At 36.6% G+C, this 20,149-nt stretch overlaps 5 protein-coding genes across 5 annotated transcripts; 1 reads left to right on the forward strand and 4 right to left on the reverse strand.

The window, feature by feature from the left end:
- Positions 1 to 2,042: 2,042 nt before the first annotated feature.
- Positions 2,043 to 5,779, reverse strand: EV154DRAFT_582688 (uncharacterized protein; the record flags this gene model as incomplete). The annotated part of the gene is made up of 13 exons (XM_051606679.1): positions 2,043 to 2,339; positions 2,399 to 2,472; positions 2,525 to 2,639; positions 2,738 to 2,968; positions 3,065 to 3,208; positions 3,443 to 3,836; positions 3,892 to 3,966; positions 4,044 to 4,125; positions 4,179 to 4,704; positions 4,776 to 5,291; positions 5,317 to 5,491; positions 5,602 to 5,674; positions 5,731 to 5,779. 13 exons carry the CDS (start codon positions 5,777 to 5,779, stop codon positions 2,043 to 2,045), a joined length of 2,751 nt encoding a protein of 916 aa, XP_051450646.1.
- Positions 5,780 to 6,420: 641 nt separating this feature from the next.
- On the reverse strand, positions 6,421 to 9,047 carry EV154DRAFT_531910 (CwfJ C-terminus 1-domain-containing protein-like protein). Its single transcript, XM_051603855.1, has 5 exons — positions 8,591 to 9,047; positions 8,332 to 8,529; positions 7,364 to 8,255; positions 7,077 to 7,288; positions 6,421 to 6,996 (listed from the first exon to the last, which is right to left on the reverse strand). Exons 1-5 carry the CDS (start codon positions 8,936 to 8,938, stop codon positions 6,517 to 6,519), a joined length of 2,130 nt encoding a protein of 709 aa, XP_051450647.1. The 5' UTR covers positions 8,939 to 9,047; the 3' UTR covers positions 6,421 to 6,516.
- Positions 9,048 to 9,082: 35 nt separating this feature from the next.
- On the forward strand, positions 9,083 to 10,350 carry EV154DRAFT_607914 (uncharacterized protein). The gene is made up of 5 exons (XM_051607643.1): positions 9,083 to 9,190; positions 9,263 to 9,697; positions 9,772 to 9,863; positions 9,936 to 10,045; positions 10,117 to 10,350. The coding sequence occupies exons 1-5, from the start codon at positions 9,107 to 9,109 to the stop codon at positions 10,305 to 10,307; spliced, it is 912 nt and encodes a 303-aa protein (XP_051450648.1). The 5' UTR covers positions 9,083 to 9,106; the 3' UTR covers positions 10,308 to 10,350.
- Positions 10,351 to 10,360: 10 nt separating this feature from the next.
- Positions 10,361 to 13,357, reverse strand: EV154DRAFT_453721 (uncharacterized protein). The gene is made up of 4 exons (XM_051597295.1): positions 13,126 to 13,357; positions 12,779 to 13,063; positions 12,617 to 12,695; positions 10,361 to 12,542 (listed from the first exon to the last, which is right to left on the reverse strand). Exons 1-4 carry the CDS (start codon positions 13,276 to 13,278, stop codon positions 10,390 to 10,392), a joined length of 2,670 nt encoding a protein of 889 aa, XP_051450649.1. The 5' UTR covers positions 13,279 to 13,357; the 3' UTR covers positions 10,361 to 10,389.
- Positions 13,358 to 13,867: 510 nt separating this feature from the next.
- Positions 13,868 to 14,830, reverse strand: EV154DRAFT_556944 (uncharacterized protein; the record flags this gene model as incomplete). Its single annotated transcript, XM_051605389.1, has 2 exons — positions 13,868 to 14,420; positions 14,644 to 14,830. The coding sequence occupies 2 exons, from the start codon at positions 14,828 to 14,830 to the stop codon at positions 14,182 to 14,184; spliced, it is 426 nt and encodes a 141-aa protein (XP_051450650.1). The 3' UTR covers positions 13,868 to 14,181.
- Between the last annotated feature and the right edge of the window lie 5,319 nt (positions 14,831 to 20,149).

Here is a 20,149-nt window from a genome sequence, read left to right on the forward strand (position 1 = left end):
CCATCTGCACATAGACACCGCATTATGTGGTACATGAATAGAACAGAAGAATTAGTTGCCGACTTCAGAATCGAACAGGTAAACACAAGAATGAATAGATACTCGAGTAGATCAATAATATATTAACAATACAATACTTAGATTCTTGAACTAAAGAAACATTGGACCAAATTCAACGATCGCTGCTCCAGCATTTTCTATGACAGACTTCTTCTCGTAAGTGTGATTGTATAAATTATTTGGAGGCATGTTAATCAACTCTTTTTTTTTTTGAAGGTCTTATACGAAAAAATGTTCTTACCCTTGGCAAAAGCCATTGAACATTTTGATGTCATGTTTGCGAAAAAGAACCAAAGTCTGGTGAAGTCACCTTCTGTTACCATTGCCCTCTCCTTAATAATCCCCGGTTTTAACGTAAAAATAATGACATGGATTGAGAGAGTTTTACATATTAACATTTATATTTTAGGACAATGCGGATTTCAAAGTTTCAGAAGTTGTGGATTTTCTTGCATTGCAAGGTCACACCGACGAAGAAAGTATGACTTACGTGAAAAACCGTATCTTGGGTAAGCTGAATTAAAAGGTTCGCAGTAAAGAAAGGATTATGTTTTTCTGATCGGGTTCCCAAAATATAGATTTATCGAAAAGCAACAAGTTGGCTAGCTTCCGCTTCACCCCCAAGTCGGCTGGTATGCCTTCAGATGCTGAGGTAGGTATATAGTGTCTTTTTAATGATGTTTTTGTTTTTTCAATTATTATATTACAGATTATATTGCATGTGTTGGAGGTTTACTTGAGCCTCAAAGAACCCATGGTCATTCCCCCACTTGTGCCTGTAAGTAATCTAATAACAATCTATACGCAATATTCTAATTTTTAATTTAAGCCCCCCGTCAACGTATTTAAATACCTCGTAACATATGTTTATTTGACCCCAGAGTAAGTTATTTATTCGGTATTAAGTACAGCATGTTTTGACTGATTATTTTTTATTAGATTGGAGCACTGGAATATCTTTCAAATGGCCAGTCAAAAAAATTAAATAAAACAAAAACAAAACAAAAAGCAATCAGTCTCTATAACCAGCTACTGTCATTTGCATTTATATATGTTTTATATCATTACAGCCATACGAAAGTGAGAGTCCGCATATTTACATTTCAGAGGCATACGCAAAAGATGCTAGATGCCGTTTAGATTGCCTTGAATCAAACCTTCCATCGATATCAATTCGCATAATCGCCTAGCAAAAACCACGCATTGCATTTGATAGATAGAATAGTTTTGGTTTTGTAGTAGTCATAAAGAATGGGCCACTTTATCTAGTGACGCTGCAGCTGTGTGGTGCAACTTGAGTTGTGGATCATCACCAGTAAATGTGTTTGATGAGTATGTATGCTTCCTAGTAAAAAGATCATATGGTGATGTGTGCGGACATTCAACCTTATGCGAAAAAAAAAAAAAAAAAAAAAAAAAAGTACGAAGCAGACGTACACCTAGTGAAAATACACGGAATCCAGAGGATTTATCACAAAATATTTCAATGTGAGTAATAAGGAGATTGTTGTATGTTATTCATTAAATTTTCATGAGGTGTCAAATTTGAAGTCCATAGTACGGTTTACAATGCTATCGGTTCCACTGCGAGAAGGAATGACACTTCTTTAAACAGAAGAAATCCTTCCGCTTTTGAAAATGCCGAAAGAAGAAGAACAAGGCTCTGTAGAACTTTTAGACAGCCAGGACACAACACTAGACAATGTTCTCAAAGAATTATGTAACAAGCTACTCGCTCATCTCAACAATCTCAACACCATCAGCATTCACCATGATCATCTTAATCGTCTATTATTTTCTTATCTTTTTCAATTTTAAGTATATCATTTTTTTGTCACATAAAAATCTACAATTTCTTGCTAAAATAACAATTGGGGTATAAATCGTTTCTTTTTCTCTCCCAAGTTTTATGAATAACAACCTAAATTAAGACTTGCGTGTCAAAAAAATTGCTTTTTTATTCAACTTGCTTTTATTTCTATTCAAATATAAGCTAAGGTTAATGGCTCTCCTAAAACCCACGATTTATCTGTATACCTATCATTCCAATAACTGGCCATATTTATCATTGTAAATTCTAGAGAATAATTATAGTTGAGGTGCTTACACTCTACGATGAGATCATAGGCTGCAAGGTGTCGGTTACTGTTCATCACCTGAAAAAATGCGCCTTCTGCAAACTTTTGTGACAGATCCCATTTTTTGCGTTTGGTGTCATATGACTGTATGGCTCTTAAAATGTCTAAAAAGGCGTTTGTGTAAAAAGTTAGAATGTCTTCCTTTAGAACAGCAAAAAAAAAAAAAAAAAAAAAAAAAAAAAAAAAAAAAAAAAACGTACAAACACATAACTGATCTTGCTCAATATGCATTGTTTTGATAAACGTTCCCGTTGTCGATATTGGCTCTCCTTTTCTAATGTAAATAAGAGAACCAAAATCCCCTTTTACACAATATCTGATATTACCATTACGATTCACGCGAAAAAAAGGATCGGAATTAAGGCTCCAAACCCAAATTAGATATGTACTGTTTGGCACCTGACACAATGTTCCATGGATGAATCTGTTAAACATATTCGGCTTGATAATATTAAACAAATCTAATAACTGTTCAAGTAAATTCTTCATCACAAATGCCTGGGTATCTTTTTCTTTTGACTTATGCCATCATCCATCACTCTTTGAAGTATTGTGGTGTACACATTATAAAGAGGTGAGCCATAAATTAAATTAAAAGGATCTCCCAACAAAAAAAGATAATCCATCTTGTAATATCCAAACAGATTGTAATTAGTCAATGTGGCGGCCATCGTTGTTACAGTAGTTTCTATAACTGGCTGTAGACCTTTCTCGATCACGAGACGAAGAGAAATAACCATTTGACAAGAACATTTGTCGCTGATGTTCAACTTCGTACATAAATTCATGTCCAAATTATGATTTTTGTTTTTTAGCTACTTGTAAAGATATTAATAAATAACTAATTGTTCTCGGAATCAACTTACAAGTTCAATAATCCGTTGCTTCAAAATTTGGAGGATATCTCGGTATGCTTGGAATGAGTCGAAATCATATTTTGTATTCTTTTTGTCTTTGTGTGTGATGCAATAGTCAATCTGATAGTCAGACTGCATATTCTTCCAAACGGTCTTACATAATTCATCATACAGATCATCAAAATATACTATTTTATCTTCAAGTTCAAATCCAAAGTTTGCTGGATAGCTGGTAGAATTTCTTCACCGCGAACGCAGAATTTTGCCCTCCTAAGATTGTTGTCGTTCGCAAGTATCCCACTTGCATAGAATAATTTTTCGAGTTTTTTTTTTCGACATGAATACGGTTTCCAATAAATGTTTGTTGATAGATACACCGTACCATACGTTTTTGTCTCGCCAGCCATTCTTAAATTTTTCATTTAGTTCTTTTTCCAACCACATGTTCAAATTGTGCAGGTATGCTATGATAAAAAAAAGAATGTAACCAGGATCAGAGGTAAGCAGTAAATCTGTATCCTCACTATGAGAGCTATTATTCTTCATAAAAAGATCATCCATTTTAAGGTTATGCATAACTTGCTCCAGAAGGTGTGGGCTTGAGGAGGCAAAGAAATTTCTGATTTCCTTTGGCCAATTTTCGCTAGTTTTTATCCCAAAGCAACTGCCAAAAGTTGTTTTATTTTTAGGCTGAATTAGTCTCGACGATGTTTTTTGTTGTCCGGATTTTGAGTACATTATAAGATATTCAGCAAACATTTTTTCTACATGTTTCTTGAGTCTATACATATAAAGAAAGTCGATAGTTGGAACCATTTCCTCTTGCATATTTTTACCTATTATTCATATGGAGCTGCGGTCTTTGATATGATTCTGATTGTTTGAAAAATGCATCCAAGGGCTGTATGTTGCTACAATTGAAACAGTAGATTTGATTTATTTTACATTCAGATATAAAAAGATTGTATTACAGTTATATCACACATACCAGTCAACATTTTCTGTCCGTTTGACTCTACTCTTCTCATCTACGTATGTGAGAGTAATTTTATTTTGTGAAGGTAGCAAGTCTATTTCACAAAAAGATCAGTCGGTAAAAAATATGAAAATAAAATCTATTTACCAATATTTATAAAATAAACAGGTTTTGAAGTTCTTTCATATTGTCCATTTAACGAGTCTTTAGGCAATATGATTGGGTCTCTGTAGATATTAAAATCATCCATTTGGCGTCTTACTAACATTGCAGCTGTCATCATTTTATCTTTTGCAGAAAAATTGTAACTGCAGTTTTTTTCAGTCCTGATCAATTTGTATAGGCTTTCTTGCTTTTCGACATATGTCTTAACCCATTTTTCGACTAATTTGCGTGTTACTATCAAGATACTGTTTTCTTTGAAATAATCCGTACAAAGGCATACTAAAGATTTAGCTTTGATATTGTTTGTGCCCTGAAGCAAAGTGTTTATTCCATTTTCGATGATTTTCACAGCAGAATGAAACCAGTCATCAAAAACATCTTCCAAAGTTAACGATCTAATATTTTGGAGCATGAGTTCAAACTCTTCTATACTGTATTTTGAATCGCAAGAATATTCCAAATCCATTTTTAAAAAGGGTCGATATAATACAGAAAATCGATCTGTAAACTTTAATCAAGAAAAAAATGGACAGAAATTAATTTTTGTGAATTCCACCTGGTTTCCCCAAATAGTTTTACCCTTATCGCTTCCAGTTTTTCATTTATGGTTTCAAGCATCTGGTCAATAATTTCGAGCACCAGTTTGGAATCGCAAAAATTTTCAAGACATGTTGTCAATGACGATTTTACCTTGTGAGACCCAAAAGGTATTTTAAAATCAAACCCCTTCAATAGCTGAGGGATATATTGGCTATCCACTGTTTTTAAGTCTGGATAACATGCTGACACCAAACTTAAACTGAGATTGACATCTACCTCTTGATTGGAATCCAAATACATTATGATGTACTGATGACCTTGTTTTGCTGTTATACTGGGGCTGGGCCAAGATCCAGATTGCAGATAACGGAAATTTAACTCTAACTGGTTGAAAACATACAATTGGCGTACATTATTATCTTCGTTAATCAGACGAGATTTTACGAAAAGAGGCCGGATAAGCTCCTCTCTGGTGTTATCATTCCAACCTGTAGGAATAGCAAATGCGTAACAAAACTCTGCTTCTGAACAATCTATTTTTTTTCCAATGATCCACTTGCATTTGTAGCATTTTTATCACCTCCTGGAGAACAACGTCATATAATTCATTTTCTCCATAGTTCTCTTCTTGTTGTTTCAAATAGGTATCATAAAGTTCGTTAAAAGCGTTGGGTACATAGAATAATTTTTCTTGAGGTTTCTCGATTTTTCTCATAAATTCATCAGTTGCGTCACCTTCAGCTATAACGGTTTTGCTGGCGGTGTCATATACAAATGAAGGGGGATATTTTGATAGATCTCTTTTTTTCAGACACTATCTTTGTGAGAACAAAATTCTCTTATGTTGTTACAATCTTAGTCCTACCTGCTGCTCCAAGCGGGTTCAAAGTAACCGTCCGTATCAAGTGCTTTAGTGTAGAGGAAGCCCTGGTCGAGAGCTTATTCAGGTCAGTATCAATGTCATAAATCACCAAGTTGTTTCTTTATTTATTACCGAAAACAAGGCAGAATGTATTCCGAGAGTAGTTAAACTCTTCATCCATTTCTTTAAATCAAGTTTCACGAGAGGAAAAGCAGAAAACAAAACAAAAGCAAACGAAAGCCCATGTTTTATGTGTCTTACATAGGTCGCACGACAGTGTATAGATGACGCGTCTATAGGGAGTATCTTCAATTTTTAATTCATAAGCTTTTCACGGCGAGACCGTTCAGACAGTTTTTTGGCGTCATTTGTACCACAAAAAAAAAAAAAAAGTTCAGCCAACGTATTTCCAAAACGCCAACAAGCATATATCATTTTGTGGATTAAGTTTTCGTTTTTGAGAAGTGGCTCAAAGTGCAGAACACACACGAGAGTTAGCCTTGCACTTTTTGGACGAACGATTTATTTCTCTATGATGGGGAATCAAAATCGTTTGGAAGGTCTCGCCGTAAAGGCCATGTAGTGTTACACATGCACTGTAAATCACGGCCAATCTTTGTCGTACCTGGTTTAGATACATCAATTACAGCTACAGCTCTATATGAAAAGATGAAATCTCTGATGCTGCTAGAATAGCTATGATATGTCATAGTACCATACTTTTTTTTATTATATCAGAGACACCTGATTTGTAACAGGAACTATATCAATGATGATGTCTTACACGATGTGTAAGATGGATATATAAGTTTCCATGTATTGAAGAAAGTTACGGACTATCAACTGTGAATTACACTTTCGTGTGTCATGTAAAAACGAGGAATGCCGGTTTATTTTTTTTTAAAATGTTATACAAAACTACAAGGCAGCGGTCCAATCCCATTTCTCCCAAGACTTTAAAAACTCTTGCTGACGTTGATGATTTTCAGCCTGATGATGATACCTTGGTTTACGCCATAACTCAGGACCGATATCCATCATACCCGCAATCACTTCCTTACCAAACCAATGAGGAAACTCCTTTGCATTTTCAATGACATGACCATACCCTTTTTCCAACCCAAACCAAACATGGAAATAAGGCAAATTTTTCACAAGAGAGTTTCTGAATCCACGCGTAGGGGATGTTTCAATCAATTTTTTATGTTGAGACCATTCTTCTCCACTGGCCATAATGGCTTCACGGAAATAGGCGGGGGCATCTTCGTATACACCATAAGGTATAGGTATGGCTTCGATGACGGTGTGTCGTTGAGATCGAATGTTGGTGACGGTTTCCATGAAAACTACACCTTTCCCTTGCTCATGAAACATTTTTAATAGACATTTTTGAAAGTTCTATCATCAGGAGAAGAGGGGTTTAGTATTGGATACTTACAAAAAAAAAAACCCTGTGGGTATGCCCTTGTGTGACTTACTCGAATCTCGGTCCATACATCATCATCACATTCTAAAGTGGAAGAAACATGTTGAATAGGTACAATTAAACAATTTCCCGGTGTGAGTTCTTGAACATTGGGTAAAGCTAAATAACATGTGGTTCCAAGTGAAATCATGGCAACTTGAGGAGGAGCGCTATCATGATAACAAAATCTACATTTACTCAACACATCTTGAGTTCGCTTGTAATCTATGTGTATGTATAGGAGACATCGTTAGATTATATCAACCCTTCATTTTCTTAAAGCTTTCTTTTACTATATACCTGTGACAGCACGTCTCATCTTTTGCTCTTCTGTCACACCCTTTTTGGAAGCCATAATATCTGCTTTATCATCCATGTAATCATTGCTATTTTCAAAGGTAGCATCTGCCATAATACGATTGGCGAATTCCATATCCATATTCGATGAACGACTACCTCCCTTTTCCTGTCGTACCATTTCAGCCAAGGACAATGTATCGTCCGAGGTACCATAACGTACACGTTCACCTGTAATTTTATCATGGGTGCCTTCATATTTTTTCTTTCCCTTGAGTGCTTCATGAGCTTGGTCCCCTTGTTTTAATGCATAATCGTATAATCGACCTTCGTTATCGAGAGAAGGTAATACTGTCACACCCAAAGCCTCTGCTTGTTCAAATTTATCTAGTTCCGCTTCATACTCTTTTTCAAGCTCTTCTATATTGCCCATACCCATGAGTTTTGCTTTCATGAGTTTGGCGTTTAGTTTGTTGAGTTGGTCACGTGTAAGTGCTTCTATATAAGGTGCCGTGCTCTGAGGAATGATGGATTGAAATACGGGTGTAGGTGTAGGTGTGGGTGCTGCTTTTGTGGGTGAAGGGGATCGACGCTTGGGTGGTTCGGGACGTTTAAATGCATTTTGTTGTTGTGAGTCTGTATTTGTAAACATGTATTTGCGAGATGATTCTCTAGGACGATCATCATCACGTCTATTATCGTCACGTCTATTATCGTGTCTGTCGCCCCTTCTGTCATCTCGTCTATTATCTCGTCTATCATCTCGTCTATCGTCTCGTCTATCGTCTCGTCTACCATCTCTTCTAGATCTATCCCGTCTATCATCACCTCTTCCACCTCGTTTATTATCTAAATACTCTCTTTCCTGCAAAGCCTCTTGAAATTTCTCTGCCGACTTTTTTTTTTTAAAAAAAATAAATTCGTATGTCAATCGAAACAGGTTATTTATGCATTAAAAAAAAAAGACTTACACCATATTTCTCGATACCGACTTCTTGTAAAGATCGACCTTCGTCTTCTGCTTGTTCTTTGGCACGTTTTAATTTCATCATTCTCCAATTGGAACCAGCGTCACCAAATTTGATTTCCTTTTTTTTTTCTTCAGGATATTCATCGAATTTGATGCCCTTGACTAAATGTTGGTTTAATTCACGTTCACTCACTTTAGGCTACCGATACTAATGGTTAGTGCATGGAAAAGAGAGAGAGAAAAAAAGAGGTTTGGCTTACGAAATCAGGATTAGGTTTTGGTTTGTCTTCTTCTTTGACTCGAGCTACACCCATGGCACCAAAATCCATACCACCGTCCAACATCCAACCATGTCTTGCCTCTTCTTCTTTCGGTAAAGCAATTTCCGTAGCGTGGTCTATGGATGTCTCTGCTTGTTGCACGTTTCGAAGATGCTCAGCAGGTGTAATTTCTAAATTCGTGCCAGCTTCCACCCAAAGTGAAGGATCAGAATAATCGATTTCCTTTTCTTTCTTACTGCTGCTGCTCTTCTTGTGACGTTTATGGTCTCGGCTACTCGAGTCTTTGTGGTCCTTCTTTGAAGACTTTTTGTGTTTATGATCTCCCATGATTATTGTATTAAAAGAAAAAGAAAGAGTTCTCTCGATTTTTTGGTGCACGCCTTCATTATCCAGTCTGGGTGCATCTAGTCACAAAAAAAAGTGTGTGTGTGTGTGGGCAGATAGAAGGAGGGAAAAACGAAACCCTTTTTCTTTTTTTTTTCTTTTTATCAAACCATGCCTCGCCATTCCAAGAACAATACAGCTTCAAGTGTATTCACATACCATGAATCTCATACCCTTGAATACGGTACCAAAAGAGTAAACTTTTGTTGTCCTTAATTGATGATAGAAACAAGATCACACCTATTAAAAAAAGTTTATTCTATATAGCAACGTTTAGGACGTGATTCATATAAAAACTACGATGCATGTTTCCTCTGCCTTCAAACAGCCAGGGATCCCGTATGTTGTGGTCAAGGTCATTTAGCTTGTCAAGAATGCATGTATGAATCCATTTTACAACAAAAGCAATCGATCGCTCATCAACAACGTACATTGGATCAACAAACTCAAGAGAAACAAGCCCAAAAGCAACTTTCGGATTTAGAAGCTCAACGTGTCATTCTGGATACTTTTGATAAGACTCAAAATAGTATGTTGGGTAACCGTCAAGTACCCGTCGATAGCAAAAAGCGTAAAAGATTGGAAGAAAAAGAGGACGAGGAGAAACGTACATTGAATGAACAGGCCATTGATGAAACTGCTCTTCAATTGAAGCAGGAAAAGGAAGAAGCTGCTAAACCAAAGATCGGTTCCTTTTGGGTGGTAAAAAAAATGAGTTTTTTTTTTTTTTTTTTTTTGTTCGTGTAGTAGTAGAAACTGACGGTTTATATGTGTAGCCTTCTGTTACGCCAGCAGCAGATGCTTCTGCTTTGAAACCTGTCAAGACACAAGTCTTGTGTAGTGCAGTTGAAAAGGCTCATCCCCTTAGGTAAATCTTTATAGAGAGAGGAAAATAACTTTTTTTTACATTGACTACAAAAATCCCTCACTTTTTTTTTAGTATCAAATCACTCATCACTGTGAAATTTCAAAAGGAAGAAGGCACGAAAAAGGACGGTAATGTGTGTCCTGCTTGTTTAAAGACATTGACCAACGCATCCAAATTATCTGGTAAATGGGATTGGCACTAAAAAAAGGTGTGTGTGTATGCTAATTGAACGCGCTTTTTTTTTTTGCTGTAGTATTACGTAATTGCGGGCATGTAATGTGTAATGGATGCATTGATAAATTTGTTAAAAAGTCAAAGACATGTTATGTCTGTGAACAAAAGACGAAAACAAAAGACATTATTGATATGAGTCCTGAGGGTACAGGATTTGCCAGTGCTAGTACGAAAGCGGTTGCCGAAAAGTTTAATTTATGTTTCCAATAGTTTTTTTTTTTTTACATAAAATTCTGTGATTTTTTTTTTTTTTATTATTATTGCAAAAAAGTGTATACATATATATATTTAATTAATAATGTGTGCTGGTGACATCTTCGTTACCGGTGATATCGCCATACTCAAACATACCACGTCTACGCTTAATAGCTTCCTCTTGTGCCTCTTGCAATGTTTTCAAAATAGTTTCATTACCACGAGCATAACGCACCTTGGGGGTCACATAAGCTTGACCGTCCTTGACCATATCCAAATTAACACTATCTTCTGCACTGGTGGATTTACGGAAATCAAAAATGGTGAGACAGAGCACGTTGCCATCACGCGCATCCACGTTAGCCACCAACTGCTTATTACCCGTGAGATCTCGGAAACGTTCCAAAGCCTCAATACCATAATCTTCATTGACCTCGGGTGATTTGACAAATGATAAAGTGGCTTCGTGTGCTTGTGCTTTTAATTGCTTAAAGTTTTCGGGTAAAGAACGCACACGAGAACTAGACAAGGTCTCTGAATTACCGAAATCAATGTAAAAGACTTCAATGCCTTCATGAGAGATACGCTTGACTCTGGCTCTGTACCAACAATCATCTTCAGTGAATTTAGCACTGACATTTTCACCTACACGTGCTTTAAAAGTGGGGTCAGCAGGACGACCGTTTTGATATTGACCTAATTCAGACATGACGGTTTCTAATTTAGCAATTTCATCTGTGACCTTTTGAACATAGAAATGAGAACCACTGATGATATCCGAGACAACGATATCAATGTATTCACGGTGAGGACCAGCAGCAGAAGAAGCTTGGTCTTGAGCCACTTGTTCTTCTTCTTCTTCAGGCTTATAGGTGGACCAGATACCTTTCTTTTCAGTCTTGGCATCACGTTCTGCACCATATAATTGGTTTACATAATGAGATTCATCTGCAGAGTATTCATGAATGGTAGCTAAACCACGGGATAAAAGAGCCACAGCTAAATTTTCACCATTGACAAAGAGAGAACCCACAAAGCTACCAATTTTATCCACATTTTCAATCTCAATTTCAACGTCATGTTGAAGACATTTTTGAGAGACAAAATCAAGTGCTTCTTGACCAAAGGGTTCGGATTTATCATTGGGTGTACGACCGACACGAGGAGCACGAACACCAGACAAGACAAAGGTCAAACGACAGTTTTCCTTGGGTACCCAAACAAACATACGAGAACCATTGGCCACGAAATCCACTACGGCATGCACTTTACCACTACGCTTTAAAAAGGTCAAGAATTGACGTGACTTGGCGGCATTTTCAGAGGCATCTACAATACGCACAACGGGTTGTTCCTTGGGACTATGTAAACCCTTCTTTTCTTCCTCTGCCTTTCTTTCTGCAACAAGAAGTTGATCATAACAATGTGAACGGTTATCATCATCCTTACGATGACGAATAGCAGTAGCGAGACCACGTACAATGAGTTGTTCTGCGATATTGTGATTACTAGCAATGACAGTAGCACAATCCTTGGCTTCAAACCCATCTTGAGCAGGCTTATGATAATCAATTGTGACATGCACGGGTTTACCAATCAACTTTTTACGCAAGAATTCTCTGGCTTCAAATTGATAACCTACTTCCTTGATATCTCTTGATTTGGAGTTGTTAGGGGCAGTGGATCCTGTACCACGAGGGGCTTGTTTCACACTGGCTAATTGAATTTTCTTTTCAACACCGGCTTTGGTCTTTACAATAATCGTATCACCCGTCACAATACGTACAACGGTAGCATCAAATTCGGTAGCATTGGTATCGACTTTTTTAGCAACGAAATCACGCCAAATACGAAGTTTTTTCTCCTTGGCGGATTTTTCTGCTTGACGTAAAGGAGCGGGACCACAAGTAGCCATGGTGATACTCCAATCAACACACTTGGCTAAACCTTGTGAAAGTAATAATTCAGCAATGTTACCAGCAGGATGTTGAACAGAACCAATAAAATTTTGTCCACCTGATTGTGATACACCTTCTAAAATCACCTTGACACCACGTTGTAAAAGACGTGATTCGACAAAGAACTTGCATTCTTCTCCAAAGGGTTCTGAAACGGATTGGTCGTCATTGTCTCTTTTACAGGCAGGAGCTTTAATACCGCTAAGGTATAATGTAATGAATTGTTGGGTAGCGTCGGGTAAAATCAATAAAACACGGAATGTAGCACCATCACGTACTTGTTCAATCACAGCTACATAAAAAAAAAAGGTGGCATTTTTTTTTTTAGCTTTTCACCCTTCTCTCATATATACACACACAACTTACCATCCAAAGGCTTTCCCTTGTACTTGTTCAAAAAGGCTTGTGCATCACGTTCAAATGAAAAGGAAACCTCACGCGTACCCTTTTTTTATTAAGAAAAAAAAACGAAAAATGCATTACTTGGTTAAACACATGTAAACATTTAATTTTATGCAAAAAACTTACCTTTTCAGAGGAGTCCCACATACCAAGACCAGCAGCTTGAGCTTCCGATTGCAATAACTCCAACTTGTCCAAGACTTCTTCTTGATCTTCACGTGTGGTTTTACCACCTTCACGGACTTTAAGCCAACCAGCTTTCACGCCTAATTCAGCCACGTTATCACCGTTGGGTAAATACAAGCTACCATATTCGCGTTGTGTGGTGGGGACTGTATAATCAGATACAAACGAGACTTCCTTACCAACCACTAACTTTCTCAAAAACTCTCGTGCGGCATACCCAAAAGGCTAAATAGATGATGAGTCTTTTTAAAAAAAAGTTTCAAGATGATCTATAAAAATAAACTTACTTCATCAGAACGAGTGGTGTTGCCTAATCTCGGTGCCTGAACATTAGACAAAGCTAAAAGTCTTTCGGGAGGAGGTCCGTTGGCTCTAGGCTTTCCTCTTAAAATAACGGTATCTCCAGACAAGACGTTCTTTACAGTTGCTTTATTCACCATTTTTTTTTAAAAAAATGTGTGTGTGATATTATTTAAAAAAGAGAGAAAAGGCAGGGAATAATATTTTTAAAGGTTACCATTACGCGCGGGAAAGGAAAAAAAAAAAACTTTTGAAAAATGAAACACAGCTACCCTATTGGATCATTTTACGTCAATTGCATTGTTTACCTTTCTGGAGACAAAAGGGATTTACTTGTCAACTTGTGATTAGATAATATTTCCTCCTTTGATTTTATAAAATGATTAGATAAGTTTAAAGATTAAAGTACATCTTGATTAGATTACATGAATGATGATTCCTTTGTTTTTTTTTACATTTGACATCAAAGCGCGCGTCCCTTTTGTTTTTGACGCACGCTTGGTCGTAGTGTATGTAGCTCGTTGTGTTCCCCAAAGGTTAACTCTAAACCTTAAACCTCTCTCTTTCTCTCCCTTTAATACAAATTATCCAAAAGAGATAATATTCAACTGGAGAATGTACTCCCGTATTTACAAGATAAAAAACCTCGTTTGTCCCGCAATGTGAGTTTTTGAAGGCTTCAATGTTAAAAAGTTAAAAAAAGATGATTTATATACAAAAAAAAAATATGTTATACTGTGGTTGTCATGCACGTATGTTCCCAAAGTGGACAATATGGGGAGAAGGAGATAGATTAAAAAAGAAAAATAGAAGCGATGTATGTATAGAAGCAGATAAAGGAAAAAGAGAAAGTTGGAGGCCACTGGGAGAGGGAGTAAATGATCAAACTTTAAAAAAATAAATTTAGAGTAGACGGAAAGCCTAAAATTGGGGTATCCACCTGGGTGAGTAAAATGTCAGGATGAAGAGAAATAATACCACAATGATCAGTCCATAAGGCTGATTGAGTGAAAAATTGTTGTTCGATTGATGTACTGAGAGTATCATTGTGTGTGTGAGTTTCTTGTAAGGATATATAATGTAGTCGGAAAACGTTGGTGAAGTTGTTGTTCGACGATGCTTTTTGAACGGACATGCATGTCGCAGATGCTCCGTGCTATTACACAAGGAACATTGTGCGTCAGTAAAGCATACGTAATATCAGCTTCGGCAGATTGGTAAGTGTCAATGACCGCATATCCTTGTTCGACGTAGGACCCAAATTCTTTATCAAGTGAGACTCCTACATCAACAATACGGCCAAAGATGTTAAAGCTTTTTCTTAATCCATATAAGATTTCTTCCTCGTGGCAAAAGGGGATTTAAACGGATAATTTTAGCATCGTCGTCTAAAGCTGGTGTAGGCAGAATATACACATTATCTTGGGGAAATAACATGCCATGTTCCAAAGCATGCTGTCGTTTTTCCGCTTTTAAAAGTTGAACTTCGATAATCTTACGATTACCTTCCATGTGAAAACCGACACCCCATCGAGTTAGGAATCGGGTTGCAATAATCTTCAAAAAAAATTCGTTGGGATTCTGGACGAGATGTAACATCGAACATAATGCTACCTTCGGTTCAACCGACTCGAAACACGAGAGACTTGATAATAGTGTAACAATCTTCATCGACGGTATTACTGTCCTCATTGAAAATCAATGATGTTTTAGTTGTTGCTGCAATACAGGACCATAGCGGGCGTGGTGGGCGTGAAGGACCGTAGTCCAAATTTGGGTTCTGGTTGTTATCGGGAAGAGCCATGTTTTTTTATGTGAAGGACTTCAAATTTGACACTTGATGAAAATTCAATGGATAACATACAACAATCTCCTTATTACTCACACTGAAATTTTTCGTGATAAATCCTCTGGATTCCGTGTATTTTCACTAGCTGTACGTCTGCTTCGTACTTTTTTTTTTTTTTTTCGAATGTGGTTGAATGTCCGCACGCATGGCCATATGATCTTTTTACTAGGAAGCATACATACTCATCAAACACATTTCCTGGTGATGATCCAGAACTCAAGTTGCACCATACAGTTGCAGCTTTACTAGATAAAGTGGCCCATTCTTTATGACTGATACAAACCCAAAACTATTCTATCTATCAAATACAATGCGTGATTTTTGCTAGGCGATTATGCGAATTGATATCGATAAAAGGTTTGATTCAAGGCAATCTAAACCGCATCTAGCATCTTTCGCGTTTGCCTCTGAAGTTTAAATATACGGACTCTCGTTTTCGTATGGCTGTAATGATATAAATATATAAAAATGTAAATGACAGTAGCTGGTTATAGAAATTGATTGCTTTTTGTTTTGTTTTTTGTTTTGTTTTTTGTTTTATTTAATTATTTTTAATTCGCCTTTTCGAAGATCTCCCAGTGCTCCAATCTAATAAAAAATAATCAGTCAAACCATATTGTACTTAATACCGAATAAATAACTTACTCTGGCGTCAGATATACGTATGTTAAAAGGTACTTAAACACGTTAATGGGGGGCTAAAATTAAAAATTAGAATATTGCGTATAGATTGTTATTAGATTACTTACAGGCACAAGCGGGGGAATGGCCATAGGTTCCTTGAGGCTTAAATAAACCTCCAACACATGCAACATGATCTGCAATATCATAATTAAAAAACCAAAATCATCATTAAAAAGACACTATAGACTTACATCAGCATCTGAAGGCATACCGGCCGACTTGGGGGTGTAGCGGAAGCTAGCCAACTTGTTGCTTTTGGATAAATCTATATTTTGGGAACCCGATCAGAAAAACATAATCCTTTCTTTACTGCGAACATTTTAATTCAGCTTACCCAAGATTCGGTTTTTGACGTAAGTCATACTTTCTTTATCAGTGTGACCTTGTAATGCTAAAAAATCCACAACTTCAGACACTGTGAAATCCGCATTGTCCTAAAATATAAATGTTAATATGTCAAACTCTCTCAATCCATGTCATTATTCTTACATTAAACCCAGGGATCACCAAGGAGAGGGCAATACTGACAGAAGGTGAATTCACCAGGCTTTGGTTCTTTTTACCAAGAACAACATCAAAGTGTTCAATGGCTTTTGCCAAGGGTAAGAACATTTTTTCGTACAAGACCTTCAAAAAAAAGAGTTGATTAACTTGTCTCCAAATAATTTACCCAATCATACTTACGAGAAGAAGTCTGTCATAGAAAATGATGGAGCAGCGATCGTTGAATTTGGTCCAATTTTTCTTCAGTTCGAGAATCTAAGTATTGTATTGTTAATATATTATTGATCTACTCGAATATTTATTCATTCTTGTGTTTACCTGTTCGATTCGAAAGTCGGCAATTACGTCTTCTGTTCTGTTCATATACCACATAATGCGGTGTCTATGGGCAGATGGCCGAAGAGGGGGCTTGATGCATGGTACAAATTTAAGCTTGGGTGCTGCGATTTTAAATGTACCGCTTTTGGCAGCTACCAAATTCGATAAAGAGGAAAAGACTGTCTGTGGTGAGATGTCTAAAGAAGAGTTGAATCCTGTCTTAAAAATTCTGGTAAGGCTTGGCGTACAAGAGGTTGTGCGACTGGGAACAGAAGTACTGGGAGCAGGAATACTGGGGGCGGCTGAAATGGGATTAACGACTTTCTTCTTAATGAAGTTTAAAAAGTCCGCAAACATATGTTTTGATTGTTGTCCCTTTGCAGCGGGTGTAGGCATATTGGGTCGAACAGGTTGTTTTCCCAATAAGAATTCTATACGTACATGAATATTTTAGTCTTTTTAATAAAAATATGTCTAATCATTCAACGTATATTACCATATAACACTGAATGTGCTGTTTTAAAGAAGTTTGTTGAGAGAGGTCCAGGTTCTGGGGCAGTAATGTTTAATAAAAAAAAGTTACTTTCTCAATGTTGCTACTTACTGAAAAAATAAACATCATAAGGAACCTTAACTTTAGCAATGAATGAGTTGATCGTTCCTTTGTAAATTGACCAAATATTGTAAATGCAAAGAAGAGAAAGCAATATTTCTAAATGGGCTTTGATTAGAAACACGCTTTAGTAATTCAATTATTCATACTCTTACCTAAACATTGAATTAACATCGCGTCGAAGATATATGTGAGAGACCAAATGTTAAAAGAGAAGATCAAATAATTGAGTATGACCATGGCCAGTAATACTGCACCATTAGTTTGCACAATACAAGCGTTATAGGACGTGTAAGGCATAACGAGTTATATGTATAAAAAAAGAAGAAAAATTTAAAAGCGTGTTTATTCTATTTTTTTTTAAAAAAAAAAAAAAAAAAAAAAACGTTACTGTTCATTTTTGCAGTGTGTGTGTAACGAGTACGTTCTTGCATGGTCACACAAGAGTTACTTTGCTAAAATGTGGAAGAGCTTCCATGCGTACATGGATCGAAAAGTTCTGCTCACCAAAATGAGTTCTAATATAAATACCATTTTGAGAAAACGAGGAAATGCTGCAAGTGATGGTGTCCCTTCTATAGCTAAGGATGTTGCGAACGAAGATTATGTCACAAGGCTTTTAAACCGGGATCAAGCATTCAAGACGTTTTCGGGAGTTCTTTCATCTTCTGAGTATTGGAAAAATGAAAAGAAAAATTGTATGGCTATGATCAGCATAATGTACAAAGTCTCCAGGTACACTTGGATCAGATCGTCAACGATCCCGTATATCTATCATTTGATGTATTCCTCTTCAATGAAACATGGACATTACCAACAGATAAATTTGAAATTCCCGGTTGTAAATTGGTTTCGGCTGTTAATTGTATAGATGGTGTACGTAAGCCCATAGGCAGTTGCTGTTACGTCTCTAGCTCCATATTAGGAGATCATACTTTTTCAACAAGGCTTTTAACAGTAATAACTCCTCCTCCTCCTCCTCCTCCTCTGTAAGTGTGTCGACTGTCACGTTTAATTATACTCTCTACTGTAGCATTTATGCGTCTCTAGATCCTTGCCAAAACCTTGACCTACTGCTAGAAGCATTAGAATTTATAATTCAACATCCATACATATTCATTTTAATTGGTGGTGATTTCAATTTTTTTTTTTTTTTATGTGATGGACTTCAAATTTGATACTTGATGAAAATTCAATGGATGACATACAACAATCTTCTTATTACTCACACTGAAATTCTTTGTGATAAATCCTCTGGATTCCGTGTATTTTCACTAGCTGTACGTCTGCTTCGTACTTTTTTTTTTTGGCATGTGGTTGAATGTCCGCACGCATCACCATATGATCTTTTTACTAGGAAGCATACATACTCATCAAACACATTTACTGGTGATGATCCACAACTCAAGTTGCACCATACATTTGCAGCTTCACTAGATAAAGTGGCCCCTTCTTTATGACTGCTACAAACCCAAAACTATTTTATCTATCAAATACAATGCGTGATTTTTGCTAGGCGATTATGCGAATTGATATCGAAAGAAGGTTTGATTCAAGGCAATCTAAAACGCATCTAGCATCTTTCGCGTATGCCTCTGAAGTGTAAATATACGGACTCTCACTTTCGTATGGCTGTAATGATATCAAAGATATAAAAATGTAAATGACAGTAGCTGGTTATAGAGATTGATTTGTTTTTATTTTATTTGATTCTTTTTAATTGGCCTTTGCAAAGATCTCCCAGTGCTCCAACCTAATAAAAAATAATCAGTCAAAACATGTTGTACTTCATACCGAATAAATAACTTACTCTGGGGTTAGATACATATGTTAGAATGTACTTAAACACGTTGATCGGGGGCTAAAATTGAAAATTAGAATATTGCGTATAGATTATTATTAGATTACTTACAGGCACAAGTGGGGGAATTGCCATGGGTTCCTTAAGGCTTAAGTAGACCTCTAACACATGCAATATAATCTGTAATATAACAATTAAAAAACCAAACTCATCATTAAAAAGACACTATATACTTACGTCAGCATCAGAAGGCATACCAGCCGACTTGGGCGTGAAGCTAAAGTCAGCCAACTTGTTGCTTTTGGATAATTCTATATTTTGGGAACCCGGTCAGAAAAACATAATCCTTCCTTTACTGTGAACCTTTTAATTCAGCTTACCCAAGATACGGTTTTTCACGTAAGTCATACTTTTTTCGTCCGTGTGACCTTGCAATGCCATGAAATCTATAACTTCTGAAATTGTGAAATCAGCATTGTCCTAAATATAAATGTTAATATGTGAAACTCTCTCAATCCCTGTCATTATTCTTACATTAATCCCAGGGATCACCAAGGAGAGGGCAATAGTGACAGAAGGTGACTTTACCAGACTTTGGTTTTTATTAGCAAGCATGACATCAAAATGTTCAATGGCTTTCGCCAAGGGTGAGAACATTTTTTCATGCAAGACCTTTAAAAAAAAAGAGTTGATTAAGATGACTCCAAATAATTTATATAATCACACTTACGAGAAGAAGTCTGTCGTAGAAAATGCTGGAGCAGCGATCGTTTGAATTTGGTCCAGTTTTTTTTCAGTTCGAGAATCTAAGTATTGTATTGTTAATATAGTATTGATCTACTCGAATATTTATTCATTCTTAGGTTTACCTGTTCGATTCTAAAGTCTGTAATTAGTTCTTCTGTTCTGTTCATATACCACATAATGCGGTGTCTATGGGCAGATGGCCGAGAGGGGGCTTAATGCATGGTACGAATTTAAGCTTGGGTGCTGCGATTTTAAATGTACCGCTTTTGGGAGCTACTAAATTCGATAAACAGGAAAAGACTCTCTGTGGTGAGATGTCTAAAGAGAGTTGACTCCTGTATTAAAAATGCTGGTAAGGCTTGGCGTACAAGATGTTGTGCGACTGGAAAAGAAGTACTGGGAGCAGGAATACTGGGGGCGGCTGAAATGGGATTATGGCTTTTCTCCTTGACGAAGTTTAAGAAGTCCGCAAACATATGATTTAATTGTTGTCCC

This window comes from Mucor mucedo, assembly GCF_025094135.1.
Source record: "Mucor mucedo strain NRRL 3635 chromosome Unknown EV154scaffold_236, whole genome shotgun sequence".
Classification (NCBI taxonomy): domain Eukaryota; kingdom Fungi; phylum Mucoromycota; class Mucoromycetes; order Mucorales; family Mucoraceae; genus Mucor; species Mucor mucedo.

Bases quoted from the DNA above. Each gene is read 5' to 3' on its own strand.
- EV154DRAFT_607914 (XM_051607643.1), top strand. From the start codon at position 9,107: ATGCCTCGCCATTCCAAGAACAATACAGCTTCAAGTGTATTCACATAC. The intron at 9,191-9,262 runs GTAAACTTTTGT...TATTCTATATAG, and splicing joins TTGAATACGGTACCAAAAGA to CAACGTTTAGGACGTGATTC. The intron at 10,046-10,116 runs GTAAATGGGATT...TTTTTGCTGTAG, and splicing joins CAACGCATCCAAATTATCTG to TATTACGTAATTGCGGGCAT.
- EV154DRAFT_453721 (XM_051597295.1), bottom strand. From the start codon at position 13,278: ATGGTGAATAAAGCAACTGTAAAGAACGTCTTGTCTGGAGATACCGTT. The intron at 13,064-13,125 runs GTAAGTTTATTT...TCATCTATTTAG, and splicing joins ACACCACTCGTTCTGATGAA to CCTTTTGGGTATGCCGCACG. The intron at 12,696-12,778 runs GTAAGTTTTTTG...TAATAAAAAAAG, and splicing joins TGTGGGACTCCTCTGAAAAG to GGTACGCGTGAGGTTTCCTT.
- EV154DRAFT_531910 (XM_051603855.1), bottom strand. From the start codon at position 8,938: ATGGGAGATCATAAACACAAAAAGTCTTCAAAGAAGGACCACAAAGAC. The intron at 8,256-8,331 runs GTAAGTCTTTTT...AAAAAAAAAAAG, and splicing joins TCGGTATCGAGAAATATGGT to TCGGCAGAGAAATTTCAAGA. The intron at 7,289-7,363 runs GTATATAGTAAA...ACATACACATAG, and splicing joins GATGAGACGTGCTGTCACAG to ATTACAAGCGAACTCAAGAT.